At 36.8% G+C, this 25,657-nt stretch overlaps 1 protein-coding gene across 11 annotated transcripts in view; it reads right to left on the minus strand.

The window, feature by feature from the left end:
* MAGI2 (membrane associated guanylate kinase, WW and PDZ domain containing 2) overlaps nt 1-25,657 on the minus strand; it is a 731,950-nt gene that overhangs the window by 69,154 nt on the left and 637,139 nt on the right. For 10 of the 11 annotated variants that reach the window (XM_065666957.1, XM_065666937.1, XM_065666928.1 and 7 more), the window contains 3 exons: nt 24,389-24,420; nt 20,034-20,223; nt 5,337-5,428 (listed from right to left, as the gene is read on the minus strand). In XM_065666957.1, coding sequence (XP_065523029.1) covers nt 5,337-5,428; nt 20,034-20,223; nt 24,389-24,420 — 314 coding nt within the window. The remainder of the gene's footprint in view (nt 1-5,336; nt 5,429-20,033; nt 20,224-24,388; nt 24,421-25,657) is intronic. The other variant, XM_065666908.1, reaches the window with a different exon arrangement.

The following is a 25,657-nucleotide window of genomic DNA, read 5'->3' on the forward strand; positions in this document are numbered from 1 at the left end:
TCTTACTGAAGTTTCTTCACTGCTGCATATTTTAAGCACCCAGAGTAATACAACTGAGGTCTGTAGTGGAAGTGACTACCACACAGTTTGTTTTGGAAAAGAAGCGCTATATTAAATATTGTTACTCATAATGGATAATTGCTCAAGTGGTGGTTAACAAAATGGAAAACAAAACGGAAAAAGAGGAGAAGCGTAATCTTACTCTGGGCAGATGTTGTTTTCCCAAATTGAAATTTAAATGTAATCTGTATGGGACATATAAACTTGTGAAAAATCTGTTCAAAACCTTTTAACGACTTTCTCCACTTTCTGTGCATATAAATTCACATAATTTATTAGAAGAAGACATATGTATTTCCCCTGTGGAATAACTGGTAGAACAGTTGAGACTGATTCAAACAAAACGTGCTTTCTTTGAAAGAATATTAAAGCATTCATAGAGCGTGTTTCAATTTTCCTTTCTCTTGTTCAGTGTGAGAGTGAGCACAGAATGATGGATATGACATGCCGTTTGACAATCCCTTTTAAATAATAAAAGATAAAAGCTATCAAGTCTTGCTTTTCATGATGAACCGCAAAGGCTAGATATGGTAGGGATGCAGGTGGTCTTGTGTTTTTTGTGGTCTTAGCTGCAGAGTTGCACGTATCCCAGCAGAGCGTTTAAATGAAACCCCATGTGGAGCCTGGAGAATTTTCACCAGTTTCTAGCCTCCCTTTGGCTCACTTTTGCTTTCAAAACTTAGCAAAGAGAGAACGATGCAGCATTTTCCTACTTTCTGGTGTTCTTGGGATCCTGTTAAGCAGTGGCAGGCTGAGTTGCCAGACAGATTCTTTCAGGTTCTCCATTCTGTCCTTCAAATAGTGAAAGAATATACCTCAAAGCTTTGGAAAATTCTTTGTGCAAAATCCAACTATGAATCATGGATTTATGCTCCTTTAGTGGCTTAGAAAAAATGCTGTCTAAATCTACATTTAGCTGGATCTCCACAAAGTATTCTCAAAAGTTTGCATTCAGGCATCTCATATGAGTAAGAACTTTTTCCTAGTTATCTTGGGAATAAATGGGTGATAACCCTCTGCAGCTTGGAATATTGTAGGGGCTGCCTTCTTGTGATTTTAGTGGGTATTTGCAGTTTCTTTATAATTGTTTGCCAAAGTATGGAATAATTCGTGCATCTTTAACCTCTGGAGAAACATAAATGCAGATCATAGCATGTAGGTCCATCAGTATCTACAGCAAAGTGCAAAAATTCTGTCTGGTTTTGACTACTAACTAATTATTGCTGATATTTCACATATCCACAGTGAAATGTGATTGTGTTACTTATCTCAGTGGTGGAACTGACTACTAACATAAGCAGCAAAGTCTAAATTTAAACACTTCAGTTAGGTCTGTCAAGATGATGTCCACCATATCTGTTATGTGGTATATTTAACTGCAAGAATAACTTAATTTTCCTTCTTTTTCCTTTTCTGTGTCTGAATTTGTTCTTATCCAGCACCTGCTCATTTCACAACTGAGTAGTTTCCATAATAGTTATAAATTCTACAAGCAAAAAACAAACTGGAAAATTATTTATCAATATTATATTATCTCTATAAAGCAGTTTCACACTGGCATGATATTGCTTTGAATGTATGAGGAAATGGATGATGACATGTAGGCAATAAAGAGTGTGTTGTAGAGAAAAGGGAAAGTTTCACCTATTGCTTGAGATTAAAGGTGAGAAATGCTGGGATTGATTAGGAAGATTGTGACAGAGCATAATGCGAAATTGAAGCCTGGGTCTATTAACTCATACATATCAATCTATTTTGATACTAACTTTTGTAACATGTTTGTGATTCTTGGCAATTATTTGACTTTGTGTTTCATTTTCTCTGAATATAACAGAGTAGCTTCACAGGCACATAGTAAAATTTAAAAGGTCTGATTCATCTCACCTAATTTTAAGTGTCTGTGATTTCTAAATCCAAGATAATCATCTGAACTCCGTCTAATCACTGTTAAAAATAGGAATTTTGAAGGCGTGGTCTGCAGTACCCTAGATTTTGCTCTATGGGCATCTGTTATGTTTTAGAAATGTCTGCTTCTTGGCATTGATTATAAAAGGATTATAGACATTCATCTTGCAGGCATTTTTTAGAAGACTCCCAGTCAATCCGTGCTGAAAAGGTGGAACTCTTAGTGCAATTATGTATATGTTCCTGTGATCCTGAGTTTGAGCTGTGCAAAGTATACAAAATACTTCCCTGCTTTGGGACAGCAATCTGAAAGTTCAGTAAAGTTCCAGTTTCAATATATTTACAATCTCTCAGTGATACTGTAATCCACTCTAACAGAGTCAGATTAACTCAAGTTACGGGGAGATGTGATAAATACCTGCGGTGATGATCTTATGAGATTTGAGAGATTATTTGAAGTGGCACAACACACAGTCTTGATATTTGAAATCTCTCAATAAATTCAAGTCTTTGGAAAGCATAGTTATTCTTACAGATATGGAAAGTGGAGTAGTCCAGCAGCCTTTTCTCCATCTAAGGTGCCAGGTAGCTTATATAACTAGAAGGAAACTAATCTACAGTCTCTCTATAGTGTCGGTATTGTCCTTCTAAAAAAACTGTGTGTGGATTCAGCTGCTTTGAAAAAGCAGCCTTATGCTGAAGAATCCATATTCCTTTTTAAAAACTGAACCACAAAGACAAAAGGCAAAGAAAGCTTCCTTTTGTTCTGTGCTACGTGACTGCACAGCAGGAGAGCTGAAACAAACACTTCAAAGTGTTTCAGTTCTTGTTTCATATGAAAAGCAGGGGTTTGGAGGACATGCAGAAACTGCCTCTCCTTTTCTGGAGGTGAAAGAAATGGGAAGCTGCAGGTGGTCTGTCCATGTGGGACCAGGGAAGCAGTGGAGGAGAGAAAACAGTTAAGAATTCTTGTATTTTGAATTAAAAATAGATGAAAACTAACAAAAGTGGAATACATCTATTATTTTGGGGTTTTTTGGTGATGAATTTGAGCAGTGAAAACAAGTAGATGGGCAACAAAGAGGGAGTGAGAACTGAGATGTTCAGCACTGCAACACCTAGCTCTAACCATGTGCCTTTTCGCTTCATAGGGTCCTCAAGCTAGGATCTTATTTATTCCAGAGGACTTAGAGACATGGTTTGTGGGGACATAGAGCCCCATTAGATTGATATATCTTAGGAAAAAATATTCTTGTACTTGCAGGCCCTGAAACAGAGATAGCAACCTTGGGGCTAAGTGCAGGCTGAGAGCAATTGTCCAGCAGGACAGTGAAGCATCTTAGAAGCTGGCTCACAGAAGGCAGCATTTTTGGTCCTGCTCTCCAAAAATAGCAGGGTGCTTATCTCTGAACTTGGTACCCAGCTACAACTCTCTGACTTTTCACAGTAAAGCCAGGCCAGTCCTTTGTTGAAAAGAAACTAGAAAGAGCTGCTTCCTCTCTAACAGCTCAGTGCATAATGCATGTAGCTGGGAGGCAAAAGACTCGTTTCTAAGTTCCCGCTCAATTGGCTTGTTGACAAGAGACATAAATTCAGGTTTCCCAGCATGTATTCTTAACTATCAGAATCAGATATTCTAAACCAGTTTTCTTTCAGTCCTTCAGGTTGAAATCGTTCCATTTTATATAAGTAATGAGCTTCTAGATGAGGCATTTGAGCTGCACTTTTCTCCATGAGAATGTCATAAACATCCAAACTGCAGAGGCAGTCAGACACAGTCTGTGCCTACTTAATTATCAATTTGTAATGAAAAAAGCCCTAAAGGAGACACCAGGGCAGACTTTCCTAGAATACTGAGTAGCTCTGTAGCCAGGGACACTTTCCTGAGAGGTTGGAAATGTCACCATTGTCCAAAGCAGGTAGAGGGAGACTTCCAAATCTTCCACTAATGACGATTTTTTGCGGGATAAAGTGATAAAATGGGACATTTCCTCTAGCTCCGAACAGATTTCTGTTTTAGCTTCACCCAGTAGGTGACCTTTGAGAACCCATACTAACTGGGCCATCCCGAAAAGAAAATGCTGAAAATGCTTAGCTGGAGAATGTGCACATGGTAGTTCAGTGGTCTCATTTTATGTGTGCTGGGACACGCTCCATGGAAGAAAGTTAGATGTCAGAGGGTCTTCAGGCACACTGCAAATGCAGATGATGAAACTGTGTTGTTTTATCGTCCTTCTGTACAGCTATACCCTATTTAGCTTTCAAAAAATATATATACCTTATTTAGCTTTCAAAATCCATTCCAAAACACTTATTCTAAAATAGGGCCTCTGCATTTCAATCACCACTTGAAACACCTTTTTTAGAAGACATTGCGATTGTTTCTTTTTACATGAGGCATCAGTAAACTATTAATATTTATCAGTACTTTGACAGATGTTGATAATTTTAAAGTAGAGGAACTTCTTTGTTTCTCGCAGCCATGTGTTGGTTAATGTTAATGCTTGACTGACAACTGTATTATTCCATATGAATTTGCATATGGAATATACCTATCAACTAGTTATACATTACCTCAGAAAGGTAGTAATGCAGGACTATGTCTAAGGTTGTGATAATAAAATGTCATTATTGATTTGGCATTAGTCCTGACAAACCACAGTTACATTATCAAAGTTATTCTGAAGGAGTACTAAAACTGCCTGCTTGTTCAAAATTATAGTATTTATATTTATCACTAACTTACCAAAATGTGTACACATTTCTTTTAAAATTTGTGCATATGTTTTATTTTATACTTTATGTAACATTTTGTTACTTTTCATTTGGTTACAAGGCTATGTCCCTCCTAATGGTGTAAAGCGATCATTTTTATGCCTGATGCATCACGTGATGTTGCTGTCTAACTTGGAACATGGACTACTGTTCCTGGTGGGGCCTTCTATGCTTCTGGAAATAAAATGCGTTCTCAACAGTATCTTTTGACCTTATGTATATATATATATATATAGTCTGTCTACATTGAACACAGTTACATATAGTCTTACATAATTTGATTTTTTAAATCTTCTGCTTAAACTCAGTTTTGGAAAGTCAAGATTAAAAGATGCCAGGTCACACTCTGCAGTAAAGGGCTGAGTGATGCACTGTTTCTAAGTTAATTTCTTCTTGATTTTAACTTAATTAACTGTGGCATCTTCTAGATAAGGACAACCTGAGAGTCCTGTCTTTTTCTATGGATTAATAAAGCAGCCATTTTACTTATAGCCTTAACATTGTGTTCATGTGGGTTCAGCTATGTAGTAACATTTTTCTGACCTTTACACAGATCTTAGAGTTGTAAAAAGGAAAGTCAGGAAGAAATAACTCACAGGCTGTCCAGGCTCATCCCCTCCCAGGATCCTGAAGCCAAACCCAGACTCCATTCTCCGAAGGTGAACATCCAGCTCCTTGTAATCAGGACCTGGTTTAAAATGGAAATCCCACTGAGAAAACATTTTGGCTTTGTCTTGAGAATTTGCACCATCTTCCCTCCCACCTTGTATTCACTGCACATGACTAATGGCATCCTGGTTAGAGCTGGTGGAAACAAATGGGACACAATGTGTTGTACACAGACAAGGAGGAGACTTGAAAATATAGGTATCTCTTGGAGGCTGATTATGTTCAGTAGAATACACTAAACCAAGCAAGAATGCATTTACAGGAGAACAGTACTGGAAAAGTCCGTCCATAATAGAGGTTATAAAGGTGCCTTCTTCCTACAACTGACTGCATAACATACTGCTGTTCATCCACCTGTGGTATTTGATCTTTGTTTTCCTTGCACTTCATTAAAACCTAAAGAAAATAAACTGAAATGGAAGATAGAGATACACAGGAAAAGAATCAGTCAACTTACAAAAGATGAATAATCATTACAGGCCATTTAAGCTCCACATACTGATATAAAGCAGTATGTCTTTTTATGTAACGTAGCTTTTAAGCACTCTACTTTCAGGTAATACCTTCAATAAAGAGTTTTGACGAAAGCTATCATTATAAGACTGAGTCTTAGAGTTTAAATTGAAAGCTAACATCATTAACTTGAACTCCTTAATGCTACTCAATTAAAATCTTAACAGCTTTATGAATCATTAAGATTGTGCTTCCATATGCCTGCATAACTTGCCCATAAACATATATTCTCCCCTGGAATATATCAGTTCAGGAACATGGTGGTTTTTAAAAGTCAGTTTCTTATAAATGTGTCTTTAGCTTCATTTGAGCTATTTGAGCCCATTTGGGGTGGTGGTGGTGGTGGTGTCTTGATGCCCTCAAAATACAATAGAGAAATCTAAATAAAAGTTGAAGTGAAACTGTAAGCAGCTAGAAGACTAAGAAGTTCTCTATTTTGACTATTGCTTTGTCTGCATGTTCAGAGATGCTTTAGGCTCATTACCTACAGCAGGCAGTGGTTAATAGGAATGGTCTTTCATACAGATCACACTCTGGTCTGTTAAGTTGTGACAGCTTTCGGCCAGCATCAGCTTGTTGCCAACTCCAACAAACAAAAACGGATGAGTAGGTTTATTTCAGCAAACTGTTCATAGTTTCTCCTGTTTCCTCAGGAGGGGAGGGACTATAGATGGCTTAAATACTAAGTTTAAGTACTAAAGTACTAAATACTAAATGGTACTCATTTACAGATCCCCTCCAGAGCCATCAGTGGACACCTTACAAACTGCAGAGTCGGGCAGTTTAGTGTGGGATTAAAGCTGATTCAGTTTCCGTCAGGTCTTGAAAAGACAAAGACACAGAACTACATGCAGTGGCTCTACACTATGACCTCTCTAGGCAGCAGCATAGTGCATTATTTCAGCAATGTATATAGTATGAGTGATACTGAATTACAAGTATTTCAATTGCTAAAATAAAAGCAATACTTTGCCTACCATGTTGCTTCTCATACATTTAGAATACAAACCCAAACAGATCCTTACAGCATATTATCCTGACTTTTTTCAATTTATTTGATAAGTGTCTCAACAGTGAATAAAAGACCATATGAAGGTTTTGCATGCACAGTATGTTAATGCAAAGGTTGTTTAAATGTTGCAAGATGCAAAGGAATTTTAAGATGAAAGTGACACCTTATCTCTACCTGATCTGCTGTGCCCAAGTGTAACAAAATGGGGCTTAGTACTAGGGAGAGGGTTTTACAGATAGACACAGTAGGATCACTGTTTATAGCCCAGGTCTAACGCCCAAAGGCACTGTTTCCAGCAGTCTGTCACGAACTAAGCATTACCTTTGCTTGCACACACACGAATGGATATGCACAGCTGGGAATACATTAAGAAAGTATAAGAATGTCAGGTTGTGAAGAATGTGTCTTGCGCACAGAGATGAAAACATCCCTCAAACATGCACATTGACAAAGCTGATTCAAACCAATGTTGACACCAGACTCCAAAGTAAGAGGTAGTGGTTTTTTAAAAGAGGCTGGTTTTTCTACACATTTAGAATGGAAAATGTTAAGCCAGGTTGACCATGAAAAGGTTTAGGCTAAAATTACTGTATATGGGAATACTTTTCTGTGTGAGCTCTAACACAGTTTGGAAGTCTTGGGATTAAATGACTGTGCTATCATGCTTGTTCAGAAGAGCCTTCCTTTCCAAATATCTGGAGCCTATGGAACCCATCCTCTGCCAACTCTTGCCAGGACACTGAAAACTGCTTTTAAAATACAATTCTCTTTTCTGTCTCACCAAGCAAAAGCACATGGGACTGGAAAGGACCCTGGGTCACCTAGCCCAGCTCCCTGTTACTGCAAGCCTCTTCAAGCTAACAGCACACAGACCTTTCCAGTAAAGACACAGGCAAAGAAGACACTGGTACCTGAGCTTGTTTGTGGCCTTTGTCCCTAGGTCACCTGCCTCATTCAGAATTTTCACTGATAGATTGCACCCCATGATTTTACTCATTCTTTCACAGTAATTGCCTGTGATTCTTTCACACTATCACCAGTGACTGCTACTACACTTAAGAGCATTTCCTCCACTGCTGTAATACCATTTCCTCCACTGCTGTTGCTGGTGGTTTCAGCTTTCATGCTTGGTATGATACAACACCATTGGCTGCACTGACCAGGCCTCCATTAGTCTGGAGACAGCTACACCATATATATGTTAATTACATGCCTGAATGTGGACCTAATTTCCACCCTTGGTTTTTATGCGTAGGTCACTCATGAAAATAACACAAGACTTATTGCAAAGCTCTCAGCTAATTGCAAGGCTCTTCACCAACAAGTTTCACTTCAGAAACTGTTCTTTTAGTAGAACTGCTTATCTGCTTTTTAGCCATTCCTCTTTATGTCTTGTTCTTAGCACTGTCTTCTCCAGGCTAACCTGGAAGTAATTCAGTTACAGCAGGCATTTTGTAAAATGTCTAGTTGAAGTCTAGATTGATTAAGCATGCACTGCTTGTTTGGTGTGAAAAATCAGTTAACGGGTTAGTCCAGCATCAACAAACTCCTTTTGCATTAGGTCCCAATTTATCTCCATGTCAGCAGTTAGTCTTTAATTGAAAATAAGTTCTAAAGACTTGCTGCCGATGAGATCACTTTTCTGTTTTTGTAAGACAGGTAAGTTGTTCACTACAATGTAACTCCGCTACAGGAAGATTTACTGCTTTGTACATTTACTAAAAGCCCCAACTATTATATGGCAGCAGTTTCAATATTCCTGAAAGTATATTGATCAAGTATTCTTACCCTTGTAAGTGACTACATTTCATCTTTCTTTGGTGCCTGCTTCTTTAAGATTGTGGTCCTTTTTTTTTTTTTTTTTCCCCACAAAGGATTTTTAGATAAACTAAAATTTGTCTTTTTTTGCTGGAGCAGATTTTCAGTTGATCATACAAAGAAAATTACCTACACTTACAGAAAAATTATGCTCCTGTGCCTTGCATGATACTACAAGCTCTTGGTTAATATCACTTCTTTATGGAAAACATGCCTTTTTTTTCTCTTGGTAAACTAGATTAGCACCTTGTGGATCATGCTAAGTAAGAAGAAATTAATTGGTTTGCAGACAAGGGGGTCGAGCCAAGGCTGAATTACTGCAGTCTTTTGCACAGTTTGCTTATCCTTCCAGTCAACTTAATATACCTGAACATCCCATCTACTACCAGTTTGACTAAAAGGACAGTTTCAGCTTAAAGACAGTATTTCTGATCACAAAATATGGGTATCTTATGCAAGAATAACAGTGCTGCCTGCTCTCCCTTGCCTCTCTACACATTTATATTAGAAAAAGAACTTTAGCTTTGCCTGCTAGTAACTTCATTGTCTTTTCCATAGTTACAGCATTGTGCTGCTACTTTTCCTGTAAAGGAAAACTTTCTTAACTGATCATTTGGCCTACAAGATAAAAAAAACCCCAAATAACAATTCATTTTGCTAGAAGATAAAATCAACTGGCTCCCCCAAGAAATTGAGAATGCTATTGGACAAGCTATGATCTGATCATTGCTGCACACCAAGGACAATAAAGAGCGTTGGGAAATCCTGTTTTCTGGTTCCTGCATGACAGGGAATGTAAAGGTAGCAGTATAGATTGTTACTGAAAAATAGTGAGACTTCATAGGTGAAGATGTGATTATCAACTCTCAGCTACATTTCCGTACTGCAGTGCTGTGATTTTTGTAGTGATAAACATGGTAGTTGGGATGATGCTATAAATGTACAGATGGAAAATTTTCTTTGTTAAATCTCTTCTACATTGCAATTAAAAAAAGGATGAAGAACTCAGTTGCAATAATTTTACAGTCTTTCTGGCTGTATTCAAATATTCCACTAAAATAAAAATTAATTTGGACTCCTTTGCTGATGATGGTGAAGATTTTTGTTCCATATAAATCATTACTATGAATTATGAATTGTGATTGCAACAAATCTAAGATAACTGTTAATCTGAGTTTCAGATGCTCTTGTAAGACATGAAAAGCCTGAAAACAGTCATGGGTATTCTGGTTTCCAATGTGAGCAGCTTTTTAAAAAACGTATGTACTTCCTCTTGATATTTATAGAGAGGAAAAGCTGGAAAATAAAGACTTCAGTGTAAAAACCAGTAAATCAAAGGAAAAAAAAAAAAGAAAAAAATAATTTGTGTGCTAACAGTTATTCAATATATAAACTCTACAGCGGTATGCAAAACTGGCCCAGTATCATACTTAAAGATGTCTGTCCAATCTGTGTAGGACTAGAAAAGACTTTAATGGGACTGTCAAAACAGCCTTTTTGAATGGGATGCTTGTTTTAACAGTTCACAACATTAAGAAATTGAATATTGCTGTTTTTTAAACAAGTCCATTGCCACTTTACAAGACCGATGTTGATTCAAACACCAAAAGAAATCTGGTTTTGAAAGCTTTTTCTTTTAGGTTTTTATACAACAGGATATATGAATGGGAGCAAGGAATGGGCAGGTCTGCAAAATATATCAGTCCTATTGCAAACTCAAGTAGAATTCATTTTAGTTTTATAAAAAAATATCACTTCAGCTTAGATTTGGGCCTGAGGTGTAGAGATGCATTTTTATGTTAGAGTGAACACTAATGTATGAAAGTACACATAAAACATTGTGAAACATACACAAAGACTGGCTGAGGAAAAGAAAAAAACATTTTTCCTTGCTCAAAATGTAGATCTATTATGAAAAGATTTAGAGTTAGCATTCTATAACCCCACAAAGCTCATAAAAATAAAATGGTGACTGGGCAGTCATGACTGGCCATTATCTAGAGAAATGATTAAAGAAAGAAGAATAACTAAAACATAAAATGAAGGACAACTAGTTTACAGAACAATGAAGGCTGAAGAATACTTGCCAGAGGAATCCGCTCGAAAACCAGTCCTGGGCAGCACTTGTTCTGAATAGGAAAATGGGGAATTAAAGATGAAATACATTTCTCAAGTTATTTAAAGATGCAGCATCAATTTCTCAGCTCTGTTTCAAATTAGTGAAGTGCAATTCCTACTTTTTATTGCAGGTATTTTTTTGTCCTCCCCTCCTTCCTGACTTCCTGGGTGGTACATGTATGTATTCCTGCTAGATTCCTGTACATTTCTATGCAAAGTGAAACAGATGGTAAGATGGTGGTATTGCTCCTTTAACATAACATCAGTTATGATGAAGATATTATTGTTAATGTTTCAAAATTGTGAAAATTAGTGACAATATTTGTACCTTAAGCACAGTGAAAGGGTAAGTTTGATGGCTGTATTTAGGTGAATTTACCAGTGCTTTTATTCAATTCAATTGTAAAATGACTTTTATTATCAAGAAGAGCAAGATTTTCCAGAAGGATGTACGTTGTGAATAACAACGGCTGGTGGTAAGTGAAGGCAAATGCAGGTAAACCCATTTAAAGTACTTTTAATGCAGGTAGTTTCAAAGTATTTGCATTTTACTAGCTGAAATGCAGCAAAATAACTGATTTGTTTTCATATGCAACTACTTTGCTGGCATTAGAAGAAACTGGAACAAGTCCATAGCTGAATTCAGTCACTTTCTTTGCAGATTTTGATATGTTCTCAGATTTTCTGGTTTATTATCTTTTATTATCTCATCCAGAGTGAATTGCAAAACATCCCAAAACAGATGCAATTTCCATTGGCTTACCAAAACCAAAAAGGTAAATAAACCACCTTTTGCTTTACTAACACATTAATGTGACTCTAAAACAGAACATCATACCACACATGTTTCATGGTATAAACAGGGTAAGGTCTATTACATCAGCATCTGTAGGATGGTGATGAAACATATGAGTATATAATATCTTCCTGAGAAGGATGACAGAAGTGGATTTAATGCTATAAGCAGGTAGCTCAGGGCAGAAAGAACACAGAGAATGCACTGAAGGACAGCAGTTTTGTCTTAACCTTCTGGAAATATGTGGATGTGGTGAGAGAAAAGAGAAGAAAGTATTTCCTCTGTGTGCAGCTGCTTTACCACTTTGGAAGAGTTTGGACTAAAGCTACTTCCCTTCTAATGGACTGATTCCTAAAGGAAGCATGGACTATAATGGTAGCAGCTGAGTAATTCATAGTTCACTTCAGTCAATACTGAACTAATGCTCTAGAACAAAGACATTTTCCCAGAAATAGATATGGAAGCCATTGAATGTCTTATGCCTTTTTTGGCATCTCAGCCATGACCTGCTCAAATTCAGAGGACTGCTACCCTGCTTACCTAAAATATAGTCTAGGGATTCCACTGTATGGGAACAACCCTTTGGATTTGGTGTTCCTTTTGTACTTGTGCTTATCGGCTGTGTTAAGAGTTGAGTCATGTGGGCTTTGGTGTTTTAGTTTATAGGTCACTGCACTTCTATACTTTGGTGGTTAAATGAGGCAATTCCTTTACACCCTTAAGATTTTGTAAAGTGATTTGGGATCCTTCAAGATGAGAGGTGTTATCTAAATGTAAATTAGTGCACCAGCACAGCTCCTGAAAAACAAAAACTTTGAAACTGATGCTGCTCCACTGTGAACTTGGAGAAATGATTTTTTTTTACTCACATCCTTTCAAGATTTTAATGGAACTCTTAAAAGAGACAGAATTACTTTAATCTACAGAAAGCAATTAAATTTTGATTGGCTCAGTACGCTTTTAGGTTTGAAAGGACACAAGCCGTTTTCTCTTGGTCATCCAGCTAGAATTACTCTTTGGAGCTGCTGTGAGATTACTTCGTCCTGTGTTTCCATTTCTGCTTGCAGTCCCCGGAATTGGCCTCAAGTAGCAAAGTGAAAGAAGCACAACCGTGCTCAGACTGTGACAAACTAGGGAACAACTTGCTATGTTAAGATAGCCATGTATCTTAAGTAACTTAGCAATATCTTTTTTGTAAGCTATTGTTTGTGATGAAGTGGAAGTGCCTGTCAATAGGCAGTTCCCTTTAAAGCTAATCTCATTAAGTCTGAACTGGCTTTTGCTCCCAAATAGGTGTCTTTTCTTTGTCTTGCAGAACTTCATACAGAATCTCATGGTGTTAATTATTATTTTGTATTAAGCCATTCAGCATCTAGCATTGGTTTGTGTTGTAGTTTAGGAATGAAACTTGGAACTGTGCTATGCTGAAGGTGTTGAATCAATCCTCAAAGTTCTTAAATGTATGATTACATGAAAGATAAACCTAAGTGCAGACATGATTTTTTGGGTAACTACAGCAAAGCAGTGTTCATTTTAGGAAGAATCTGCTGTCAGTAGTCTGGGTCTATGCAGTAGAGGACATTTGTAATGATGTCACTGGCATTTTGAATAGTAGAATAGAACCTCTAAATAGCTGTGCTTATGTCATAGACAAACTGGTAGTAGAAAACTTCAAAAGAAGAAAGATCTGGGAAGAACATTTAACATGTAAGAAGAGACTTTATTAGCAATGTCTCTCTATGTCAAATGCAGTGATATAGGCAGTTCTTTCCAAAACTCACATAGTTCTGGGCTCAAAGACCATACGGAACAGCACTTCCAAGTAAACAGGAAGAACCACTGCGAGTGGTCCTCAGCCAAGCAGAATGCATGCTATTGTGCACATCCTGGTGCCTTCTATCTGATAAAAATAAACGGATTGATTCAGTAATTTTCCAAAATTACTGAGATCTATCAAGCTTTGTTTTATAAAAACCTGTTAGTTATTTTTATAGGAAAGTAACCTTTACACAAGGTGATTTAAAACTTTCCATTTACTTATTATTAATTTTGACATTTTCTAAACTCTTACTATGTTAAACCTCCTGTCTCCACTTCTTAAGAAATGAGGCAGCAGAAGGCATGGTTGGAGAGGCCAGGACAAAGAGACCAGACTACCCAACACTATCAGGAACACGCATTCAAAGTGCACAAAGTTCTAGATTGTTGACGTAAGATTTCTGTATTCTCCATATAAAGCCTTTTTGGTTGAAATTCTGCAGTTGCCATGAGTAGCTGTAGTCCTTTATTGGAAATAGGAATGAAATAATTACAAAGTAGACTTTGAATGTATAATAAAATACTTGGTAAATTCATTGTATTACTTTTTTTTAGATACAAGAATCAAGAATGTAAAACTAAAAAGCCTTCTTCTGAACTGCTACTTTTATATAACTATAACTGAAATAAATCTCCCGCAAGGGGAGTACTCTTTGTGCTCTGGAAAGCAAAGCTAAGGTTACTTTTGCTGTTAGAATAGTAAAATGCTTGCACATCTGGCTTCATGTTTAATCTAAGATATATTACACTCATGGCTTTGAAAGTGAAAGCTGCAAAATATTTGTAAAAACAGATAAACAATAAACAAGACCTGGGACACAATTCTGACTGCACTGAAACCAGTGGTGAAAATAGCAGACTTCTTTGCTGTCAAGATACATCCCTAGGTCCACAGTTCACCTACAGCATGGCACAAGGGTATCCTTATTTGCACCAGTGGAGATGCTGGTAATATCCGGAGGAAGAATTATGCGGATGAAATACAGGGAAGGTAATATTCCTTGTATATACTGAGTTATTGTCTGGATCATACTTTGTTGAATGCTAATTACATGGAAGAAAGCTATCACTAGGAAACATTTATATTTCAGCATCCCAGTCCTAGCCATGCTTCAGGTAAATAGGAGTCTTACAGATGAGCAGAATGAATATGATCCTGCTGCAACACCCTTTCCAAAGCCAGGCAAGCAGTAGTTTGAAGTGGCACACAGGCAATGCAGTTCCTATTGCTCTCATGCACCTGTGAACAATTCCTCAATGCTTAAAATTAATTTTTCTTAAACCATTGACTTCTTAAGTACACTCCACCACTTGCAGATGAAAATCCATTTGTATACCTTTTAATAAAGTGTAAACTGTTCAAGAGAAAGGAATACAGTATCTTTAATACCACCATCAGTTGTAAAACTGACACTTCATGTTAGCATAGGTCGTTTAGGACCTACTTTGCAATCCAAGCAATCAAAATCACTTTATATCAACAGTCCTGTGATGATGATATTCTCATAATTCCATTTGAAAATGCTTTTGGTTTCACTGTCAGTTCTTATAACCAACAAATCCATTTTGTCATGGTAAGTAACTCTTTCTGCAGTCATGAAAAATACAATATTATTTGACATTAGTCTGCTAAATCTCCTTTTTGCTCTGTATCATTTCTCATTAAAAAATAAAGAAGGTTATATTCATTTAGTAATACAAGTTTTTAGACCTTCTCTAAGCTGTTGCTCATGGGGTATCAACAGTTGCAAAGAAAAGGGCAACGTGTACTGTTTAGAAATTACTTTGAGAAATTACCTTTCTATAACTCAGTTGGTCATACTCTAGGATAAGGCGTACTCTGGTAACAATAAGTAATACCTAGTAATTTACCAGTACTCTTTTATTTACTAAGTGAAGTCAGGCATGTCTTATTGATATACAGGGCAGTAAGTTGTGAATAGAAATATTGACAGATATGGCAAACTGATCCCAAGGAAGATTTGAAACTAGAACCTACTTTTCTGAATTTATAATCCCAAACCCTTAACACACCCCTTCCCCCCACTTTTATTTATATTTAATTTATATTTATATTTGTATAATACTTCAGAATACTACGTATTCAATGCTATCATAGTGCTATGTATGTAAAAATATACACACATATGTCTATATCCTTCCAAAGCACCAAAACCAAAATATGAATCTTTTTAGACAAGCGATGAGCAAAAATGTAAGAAATTGTTAGAGGCAAGTTTTTGGTCAGGAATACCCTATCTGAAACAACTGCAGTAACAATTACATGGAAAATTTTCTTCAATTTTTCAAGTTTGTAACTATGTAGGTCTTCAGCCAACAATTGCTGACAAGAAAATTCTGCATAGCTGTAGACTATGCCATAGACATATGCATAGATGATGCATCCAGATCTATACATGTACTATTACATATTTTTTTTAATGCTCTATGTGTATCTAATTTAGGAAACTTTGATTTTCAAAGTTACACGTTATTAGTCACTATAATTCTGTCTCACAAATCTTTCTTATTACAAGTTCCTGTGTGATGTACTGTAGGTTACCCTGCTCTTGCAGGGGGGTTGGACTAGATGATCTTTTGAGGTCCCTTCCAACCCTTGGGATTCTGTGATTCTGTGATTCTGTGATACTTTAATGCAGTTCTGCTGAATACCTGCAGTAATATTTCAGAGGAAAGGTAGCCTGTGAATATGTATTTCAGTGCTTGTCTGTGATCCTTAGAGAAAGGTATTCATAAGTCTGCATAAGAAAACACCCTTATTTTCTAAAGGCTAATAAAACTTATGCTAATACATTTGCTATTTACATATTTCACAGCTGTTAGTTGACTTTGCTTTTTGGTTCTTTTCCAATTTGTCTAAATCTCTACAGAAAAAGAAAATAAATTACAGTGCATAAGACAACTGATGGATTTGAAAGGAACTTGGGAAATTCATGATACCATGGTCAGAGGAGAAAATACAATGGAGATTTCGAAGGAAGAAACCTTTATCCTCCCAGTAAAAGGTGGAACTGTAATTGTTCAGATTTCACTTTTAATGAAAGCTTATCACTGTCTAATCTCATTCTTCTTACTGGCATTTCTGTGTCATATCACCAGTCTTGGTGTACCACAGTGACTGAAGGACAAATTTAACCTAATTACTAAAAAAATAGAAATATTTTTACTGCTTTCTTTAGCAGATTATAACCCTAAATTTTTATTCCATATTTTGTAAATAGTGAAATATTAATGCCATTATGATTCCCAACAACATTGCATCTCCTGTTTGACTAATGTCTGCCTACATAGACCTCTGGCCAAAGTTTGTCATAAACTGTGTCTTTACAATGAACAGAGCTCAATAGAAAACATAAGAGAGCATAAGGAGAATTTATAAAGGCAAAAATGTTAAATTCAGAATGAGTTCTCCCAGTGAGAACTTTATAGGACCAGTTACAGCTGTAATAACTGGTGTATATCAAGTTTTATATTTTTTTCATTATTAGGAAATTCCTGATCTGATCCATTTTTCATCTTCTGCACGTAGGTTACATCATTATCAGCAGAGTCACACTGTCACACTCACTGTCTAAGAGTTTTCGTCAGGAAAAAGGAGTTAAATGATTTGCCTAAAATTAATAATTGGAGAGAAAAAGGAAAGGGTATCCAGTTAGTGAGCCGGTCTTCTCCTCTATTTCAGAGTTCTGCAAAATAATGTAACAGCAGAAAGCTAGGTAGGTTCTCCTTACCAGGGAGAAGAAATGAGGATACGTGCGGGAAGAGAGAAAAAAGGAAAGGGAAAAGAAAGGCAGAGACATGGAGAGACATAGCTCAAGAAAGGAAAGACAAAGAAAGAAGAAAACAATTTCCCTTCTTTTGCTTTTAGGCAACTGTTTTGGATGATGTGGTGATCTTCATCAGCTGGAAAAACCTTGTGCTCCTTTCTGTCTGCTTGGACCTACTGAGCACAGTTGATGTGTGAAGGCAGAGGCAGGTGACAGCTCACAGGTAAGAGTGACAGGTAACAGCTAATTCATGACAAACAATTTTCCAAGGAGCTATGATTTACAAAGAAGAGCTGCACTCTGCTTTGGTACTAATGCATGATTTGATTTGTCTCCAAGCTGTACTAGCAGACCTGTCTCTACAAAACCGTTTGAAGTGTGGAGTCAATGGTGCTTTGTAATTCATATATGATCATTAAATAATGAAATCTCCATATAACACAGGGTCATGCAGGTCCTTCGTGTTCTTAAGGTGGAAAAACATTCCTGTAGAATGAAAACAATCCTTTTTCACAGAGAATTTGTGCTTGAAGCCCCTTTCTTGCTCTCATTAGGTAGGGATAAGCATATCTAGCAGCCAGAGTAAAGGCTTGTGAATGAGGCTCCTTGGGTCTAATTCTTGCTCTGCTTCTAGTCATGTCACTTGTGCTCCTCACAGAACTACACTGTGATGCATAACTTGCTCAACCCCCTGATAGGGAAGCAGGAGGCTTTGATGAGGTCCTGGTGAGCGCCGACTTCGGTGAGATCCTCTGATAAAAGAATCTGCAGAAATTCAGAGCTATAGCAGTACGAAAATGAACTGTTTAGTAACAGAGTCTCACTGTTAGAGAAAGAAAACTCAAGCAGTATCTCTTTCTGAGTTTTCCAGGTCACAATTGTTCACTTTTTTGCACTATTTTTAGAAGATGAACCTCCTTTTTTTTCTGATATTGCCAGGAGATAAGGCAAATTTCGAGATAAGAAGTACTTATAAAACCCCTCAAAGTAACTGAACTTTTCCTGTGTACTTTAAGCGTATGTCTTTACCCAAGATAACCAACCTGACACAGCCATATGGTAGGAAACCAAGTGTGCATTATCTTGAAACTTTCCCTCCTATATGCTCAATCTAGATGACAATTTCTTGACTCACTAATGGATTTCCTGCCTGTTGTTTCTCTCTTCAGGAAACACTAGCACTATGTAAAGAATAAAAGCAATCAAAGGCTTGACAAATTGAGTTTGCTGAAATGCGTGTTTATGGCATTCATGAAACAAAAATGTCAGGGAGAACAGAGATGTTTAGGGGCAGTTATTTATGACCAGGGATATGAATGAATGCAGAATAGATCTGGTTGGAAACTGTGGAATCAAGGTATAGAGAAAATGTTCAAAGGGTACAAACCATCAGAACCAAAGGGTTCAAAGCATCAGAGGAGAACAAATGAAAGCTTTCAGGATTAGCTGGAAAACAGGAGAGTGCTGGAAATCTGGGAGGAGTGGTTACTTCAGTCTTGTTTTTCATTCCTCACTTTCTTGGTTTGGGCCTAGCAGATTCAGGATTTTCAATTCTTATTTTGTCTAGGTAGTTGGATGAAGAAGGCTTGTATACAATATCCAGTTGTCTCCTGGACAGAACTCATATCCAATTAAATCATTTAAACACAGGCTTTAGCATAACTCCATCCTACGAGTTATCAGCTCTTCCCCTGGTGTAGTATATGCTCCTCTATATAGCAGACTGTATCAGTAAAAGGTCTGAGTTCATGATGGGCAAGCAAGTATGCAGAAATCTCATAGAAGGCACTCATGAATAATAATGTATCACTTAATTCTTTTCTTGAATGGCATAATAGATCTTTGGGTGTACTATATCATCTTTTGTGGTATAAGCCAATCTTTGTAGCTGACATCAGACTGATATTCTCACAGGTTTATGAAGGGCAGACATGGATTTATCCTATTTGCTTTCATTAATATTTAGGGTGATTCTGTAAATATAGAATTCTTCATATTGGGGATCAAGACAAGAGGGAGTATGAATATGTATCCCATATATATATATATATATGGCATATATAACTTCATTGTCTTACAAAGATTTTTTTTTTCAATGCAGGAAGCCTATAATCTGCACTTTTCCACTCTTGGCTTGATGGCTTCAATCACAGAAGATGATTCTGACTCTGCTGAATGGAAAGCGCATATTTTTGTGGTATATCCCCCCAAAAGCATGAGAAACAAAATCAAGATAGGATTCTTGATGACTCAGTGCTGTTTTGTGTAGATCTTCAAATAGTACTTAGTGTTGTGGGTTTCTTTCTAACTACAATGAGACAATGAGAAAACGTCACAATAATTTTTGTAAAAACAGACAAATTTGAAATTTCTTTAATCAATTTCACTTTAAAGTGGAAGTAAGTGAAATGATTTTTTATTGCTAAATTCACAACCTATTGATTAACTATGAAGAAAACTAGCACACCAAACCATGGTGGCACATATATGGTTCTTCACTAAAGATTTAAGTCAAAATGAGGAGGGAAAAAATATAAGGAAAAAAACCCTATGAAAGTCAGACTTCAGAATCTAGGCAAGATCTAGGAAAATATGCAAGTGTAGAGTTTTTGAATAATTTATAATGGCCTCTATTAGCTGGGACTGTAATTGCTTTCTTTAGATTACAAAAGTTAATTACAGAAAATTATGTCATCAGTGACATATTCATAGGTAAGCTTAAAATATTAAATGGTCAGCAGTGAACAAGGCTTTCACTTACGCCTACTTTCATAAATAGCTCTTGATTTCTCATACAGCTCGTATGGGTCAGGTTTCCGTGGATCAAAGGCCTCTGTTGAATCGGGAAATGAACTCCTGTGAAGAGCAGGAGGGTAGGGAATATTCTGTGGCATAGCTGGAGCAGAAAGGCTTGTTTGAGGGCTGCCTTGATTTTCCCATCGTTCCATCATCTGGAATCAAAACACACATAGAATAAAGATGAAGTTTTGCAAAAACTGTGATTTCCACAAGAAGACCAAAAGCAGTGATTTCAGTTGAAGATGTGTTTTGCAAAATTAGCAAATCCGTTTGCTGCCTTTTGAGATGACAGGTGTGTGCTGTGCTGTTTATAAGATGACTTGGTTAAATTTACTTATTAATTTGTTGCTTGTGGGAAGATGTGATCTTTCTTGGATAATATGATCCCATGTGGATTAGAGCCCAGCGTTACCTCTGAAGCATGTTGAGTGCCTCTCACAGAATGTGCTGAGCTATTGGAAGCTATTCTGCTAAAGATGGACTCTGTGGGTCTGTGAAGATACAATAATCAGATTCATTAAAATCCATAACTGAAAGTAGCACCTAACAAAGAAGTGGTCAGACTGCGTAGCAACTGAATGATCTTAACGTTGTATGTTTTGAGAATGCATGAAAATAGCTATTTGCCCAGGGAGAAGATGACTGTAACTGGAGCAGAATTTACAACTTCACTTGAAGGCGAGGCAAAACAGCAAAACAAAACAAAGGGAAAATTATGACAGCAGGTATTTGAGCATCTAGTGATAGTCAAATGTTTAATGATAAAGTTCGAAACATGTCGAGAGAAAAGTGGACATTAGTCTTTGTCATTTCTTATTTTTTCTTTCTTACATAAAAAATTACATCGGCATCATCCAACCAAACTCCGAAGCATAGGATAAGCTTTTCAACACTTCCAGACCATCTACAGGAGGGAATTATACAGCAGTGTACATGAAAAGTACATGTGGCAAAGCCACCTTGATCCATGTTTTATCCAAGACTGTCCTTAGTGGTCTCACAAGTACATGAAGCTAGAAAGGAGATAATAGGATAGACCGTGCAAAAGAAGACTTGGAGATCTGCATTTTTCTTTTCGAAGGAGTTACCTACTAATTAAATTGCATTAGCAAATATATTTGAAGCAGCTAAGTTAAACAAAATACAAATGTTTATCCCAGGAAACAAATATTTGGCTTTTCCTGTGACCCCTCCTGAAGCAAAGGATGGTAAAGCCTCCAGAAGAGTGTGTTCTTGCACATAAACCAACAATCAATTATACAAAAAATGACTCTCAGAAACAAACTGAGCTGTAACTAAATACCAACGACTTCTAGTTTTGTATCAGCAGTGCCTTATCAAAGATGATTGCAAGTTTACAGCAACCTTGCTCTACAAATTCTGTGATTATCATTTGCCTTTAGTTCCTCAGTTTCAGAAGGTGTTTGGCTCAGCAGGTAGGCTTTGCTCTCTATTCTGATGATTAACAGGATCAGGCTTTTTCCATACCAAGCATGTGGACTACAGATGGCTTAGAGTCTTCCTTGTGAACATGCTGAGTAACTACCACTCTGCACACCACAGGTGATCTGACACTCTCAGCTTCGTAGTTCAAAATAAACAGAATACGGCTATTTCCCATTTTAAGTTGTTGAGGGCCTCATTCTTTATACAGAGTAGCATTATAAATAAGCTGTGCTTCTGTCAGAGTTTCAGCAATAAGCAGGGCTACTTCATTAGAAACAATGAAAAAAAAAGAAAGATGTAGGTATCTCAGTCGATCACAGGATGACCCTTGAGCACTACTAGTTCACATTGGGTATGTTATTTAAGTTGAGAAAGGGAAGTATTAGTGCTATGAGGTGCTTATAACAAAGATATGGAATACTGTATTCAATATTTGCCAATGATGTTCAAGAAAGAGAAATTTATTTTGGGTCATATAAAAAAGACAGCAATTGGGATGTGATATAAGAGGGCACTATAGGTATATAGATCCTGTGCAATACAGGGACATATGGAGATACCTCAGTGGTCATCAAAATAGCTTAGGTACAGGAAAGTACCTAGGGTACTTTCAGGTACCCTTTATATCAATATAAATTTATCCTCCGTGTTGGGTAAATTAGCCTATGTGGCAAGTCACATGTATGTCACGATGCTACTTCTGATAGCTCTTCTGACTCTAAAGGAATTTCCTTGGGTATATATCAGCATATATACAGTATACCATTGTATCATGAAAATGTAAATTCAAAGGTCTCCAGAAACAAACCTGATTATGACCCTTATATCTAAATTAGAAAAGGAGAACTGAGCTCAGTACAAGTTCCTTATGATCAAGGAAAATGGAGAATTACATTTAGGTTTTACCTTCAGTGAGGAATTTAAAATGGACAAGTCACTGAAACCAAACTATCTATCTTACTGATAGAAAGCAGAGAGACATATGGGGCCCTGTCTATCTAGAAGTGAAAGTTTTCTAATTTTTTGGACAGTCCAGAGAAACAGAACACTTACCTCTTTCAGTGTGAAACTGAGTAACATTAAAATATTTAAAGAAGGCTTTAAAAGAGAAAGGAACATATAATTATCTTTGATGAGCCAACTTTTCCCTGGAGGAAGGACAAAAAACTGAAGATCAATTGGCAAAACCCTACTTGGTCCCATATGTCTAATTGTGTGAAGTGTGAAGTTAAGAACTGAGTAAAACATTCTTACTTGTGGGTAATACTGCTACCATAAATAATTACATGAACAGATAAACACAAGGGGAATTATATCTCCCAAACCCATATTAATTAGTTAATAGTCACACAGTGTTTTGCAATGTGAGTTATAATAATACTAGCTCACAGATGAAAGCACTCTTGGGAATAAGTAAGCATGGTATTGAGCACCAGGCAACATAATGGTTTGGTGACACTCCTCAAGTTCATTTTGTACTAATCGAACTGTAGTACCTATGATATAGATATATGCACTATACACAGAAACCATAGAAAGTATCCATCAGCCCAGGTTACTCTGGGATTTTGAGCACACTGAGATGCGGTGCACACTATCCCTGAGCCACTGTTTCAGGAAAAGAAGCTTGTCTCTTCTCTTCTAGCAACTGGCTCATGGTCCCCTTTTTGCTTTAAAGAATGGTGTGTGCTTCTCCACTGTGTGGCCAGAGCATCCCAGTCAAACAGGAACCTTAATGGTCAGATTTATTTTCACAAGTGTCCTGCTACTTAGATAAATAAAAAGCCTTATGCAATATTTATGTAAATGCATTGCATCCATCCTCTAGCCTTTTACATCAAAACCACCACAAGCTGAAGCAGTCTGATGGAGTTGCATCCACTAATTAATTAGTTGCTATTTGTACTTGACAGGCTACAGAAATTATTTTTGTATGCAATAAATATGCCATGTTCCTATATGAAATGATGTGAAGTTGTCCAGATTCAACATACACCTCATCCCCCTCACTCCCAAATAAGCAAGCTATAAATCCTTTAAAACATACTGCCATTGTTATTCCTATTGCTCTTAGAAGCCTTCAGGCAGAGTCAGGGCACTTTTTGCTCTACACACCTCTGATGAAAGATAAGCACTACTTTAAGGTCTTTAAATGAAAAACCAAACAAACAAAAAAAAAAACAACCAAAACCAAACCAAAACAGACAACCAAAAAAATAGTAGCCTGCAAGTTCTTTTTATACTGTTAATGTTGTCACAGCTTCAAAATATTATATAATGTGGCATAACTGCTTACAGTTTTACAGTAGGAAAGATCTTCATGTCTTGAGATTTAATGTTAAAATCATAGAAACACAGAAATGTTGGTTAGAAGGCACCTCAGTGAGTTTTCTAGTCCAAGCTCTCACTTGAAGTGTGACTGTTTCCAGCTCTAGATCTACTAATGCAAGAAAGAACAGCAATCATTTTAAGGATGTTAAGCTCAAGGTGCCTGTGAACCAGAAAAAGTGCGTGGTGTCCATTTTAAAGAGATCGCCAACTAGAAAGTCAACTAAACCGAACTCATTGCTGGGGCCTTCTGCTGCCTTCTCCTCCAGAACCCTCATTTCTGAGCCACTGTATTTCTTATTCTTGACATCCATCTTAAAATTGAAATGTTCCTTTCTCCAGACTGCTGCTGGCAGACTCCGAATCAACAGCTCTGCAGAGCTTGTTAGTGAGGCCCCCCCTGATGCTGTCTCACCTGGAGTTAGGGCACTGCTGAGAGGCATCTGATGAGCTGGGAACAGGAGGGTTAGATGAAAGTCTACATAATTTTGCTTTGAATGGTACTCATAAACTCAATGTGTATAATTTTGAAAAGGAACTTACAGGCTTTGGAGTTTTCCATGGAGAAAAGAAACCTGAAATAAACAAAAAATAACATTAGCAGATTTTTCTGATGCATAAAGAGTGAGACTAAGTGGTACCTATGCCCCTGTTCTCATTCAAGTCTGTAGATAATATTGATACATATGAAAATTCTCTACACACAAGGGGTGAAAACACAAAACATGAGGAAAAATTTCTAAGAAAACATATGTGTATATATATATATATATGCATATATATATATGCAGCTGGAGCTATTGAGATCATTGCCATACTTTACAAACAGCATGGGATTAGGTTGAAATTAAAAGAACTAAGCAAAAGGACTTCCAAATGTCTTGGTGGACATTGGATAAGACACAAAATGACCTGGTATTGATGTGTCAAATGCAGTCGCACCTTTAAGAAGAAGCAATTCAGAACATCCCATCAACCAAACCTAATAATACAAGAGATTTTTTTTTAGCAGAAAAGCCTGAGGAAAAATAACTGGTTTATCAGTGTAGATAAGGTAGCCAAGTCTTGGGAGGACTGCCTGTTTTGACCGTCCTGTTTTTCTGTCAGGTGGTCAGATCTGACTACCTCTTCAACAAAATTAGTTATCTCCTTTTCCTTTGTTATTTCTGACTGATAGCTTGCTTTAGTGACTTTCATGAATTTCAATTATTGCAGCTTATAAATGTTTAAAACTCCAGATACGGCCTTTTCATAAAAGGAGGTAATTTGAAATACTAATTGTAAACACTGTTCTTATCTTATGCAGCACAACATTAAAAACCTTACAAAATACCAAATTAAAGAAGCATTTCAAAGGATATTTGGTCACATTTTTAAAAACAGCAGCTTTCAGCATGGCTATCATTAAAAAACTAATTTTCGGTTTAATACCAGGTAAAAAAATAAAAGTCTCTGGACCTTCCTAAGTAAGATTAAAAGCCCATAACAATGAGTTCATTTGTTTTCTCAGAAACAGAAATGGGGTTTAAACTGAGACATCTAATAGGAAGACTACTCTTTCAGTCAAAAATCTAATTAAACTGTAAAAGATGGATTAAACTGACTTTATTATTTCTTTTTCGAAGGTGAGTCTAGGAAAAAAAGTCATGGGAACACTAGGGAAATTACATTTCCACAGACAAATCACAACAGGAATTGTATTTGTACTCAGTATTTAAATTTCCTAGAATTCTGCGATAATGAGGTAATTTTTTCCTGCCGTGATATCTGATTCATTTAGACTGAAAAAATCTTTCAGAGAAAAAGAGCTTG

This window comes from Lathamus discolor, chromosome 1 (genome assembly GCF_037157495.1).
Source record: "Lathamus discolor isolate bLatDis1 chromosome 1, bLatDis1.hap1, whole genome shotgun sequence".
Classification (NCBI taxonomy): domain Eukaryota; kingdom Metazoa; phylum Chordata; class Aves; order Psittaciformes; family Psittacidae; genus Lathamus; species Lathamus discolor.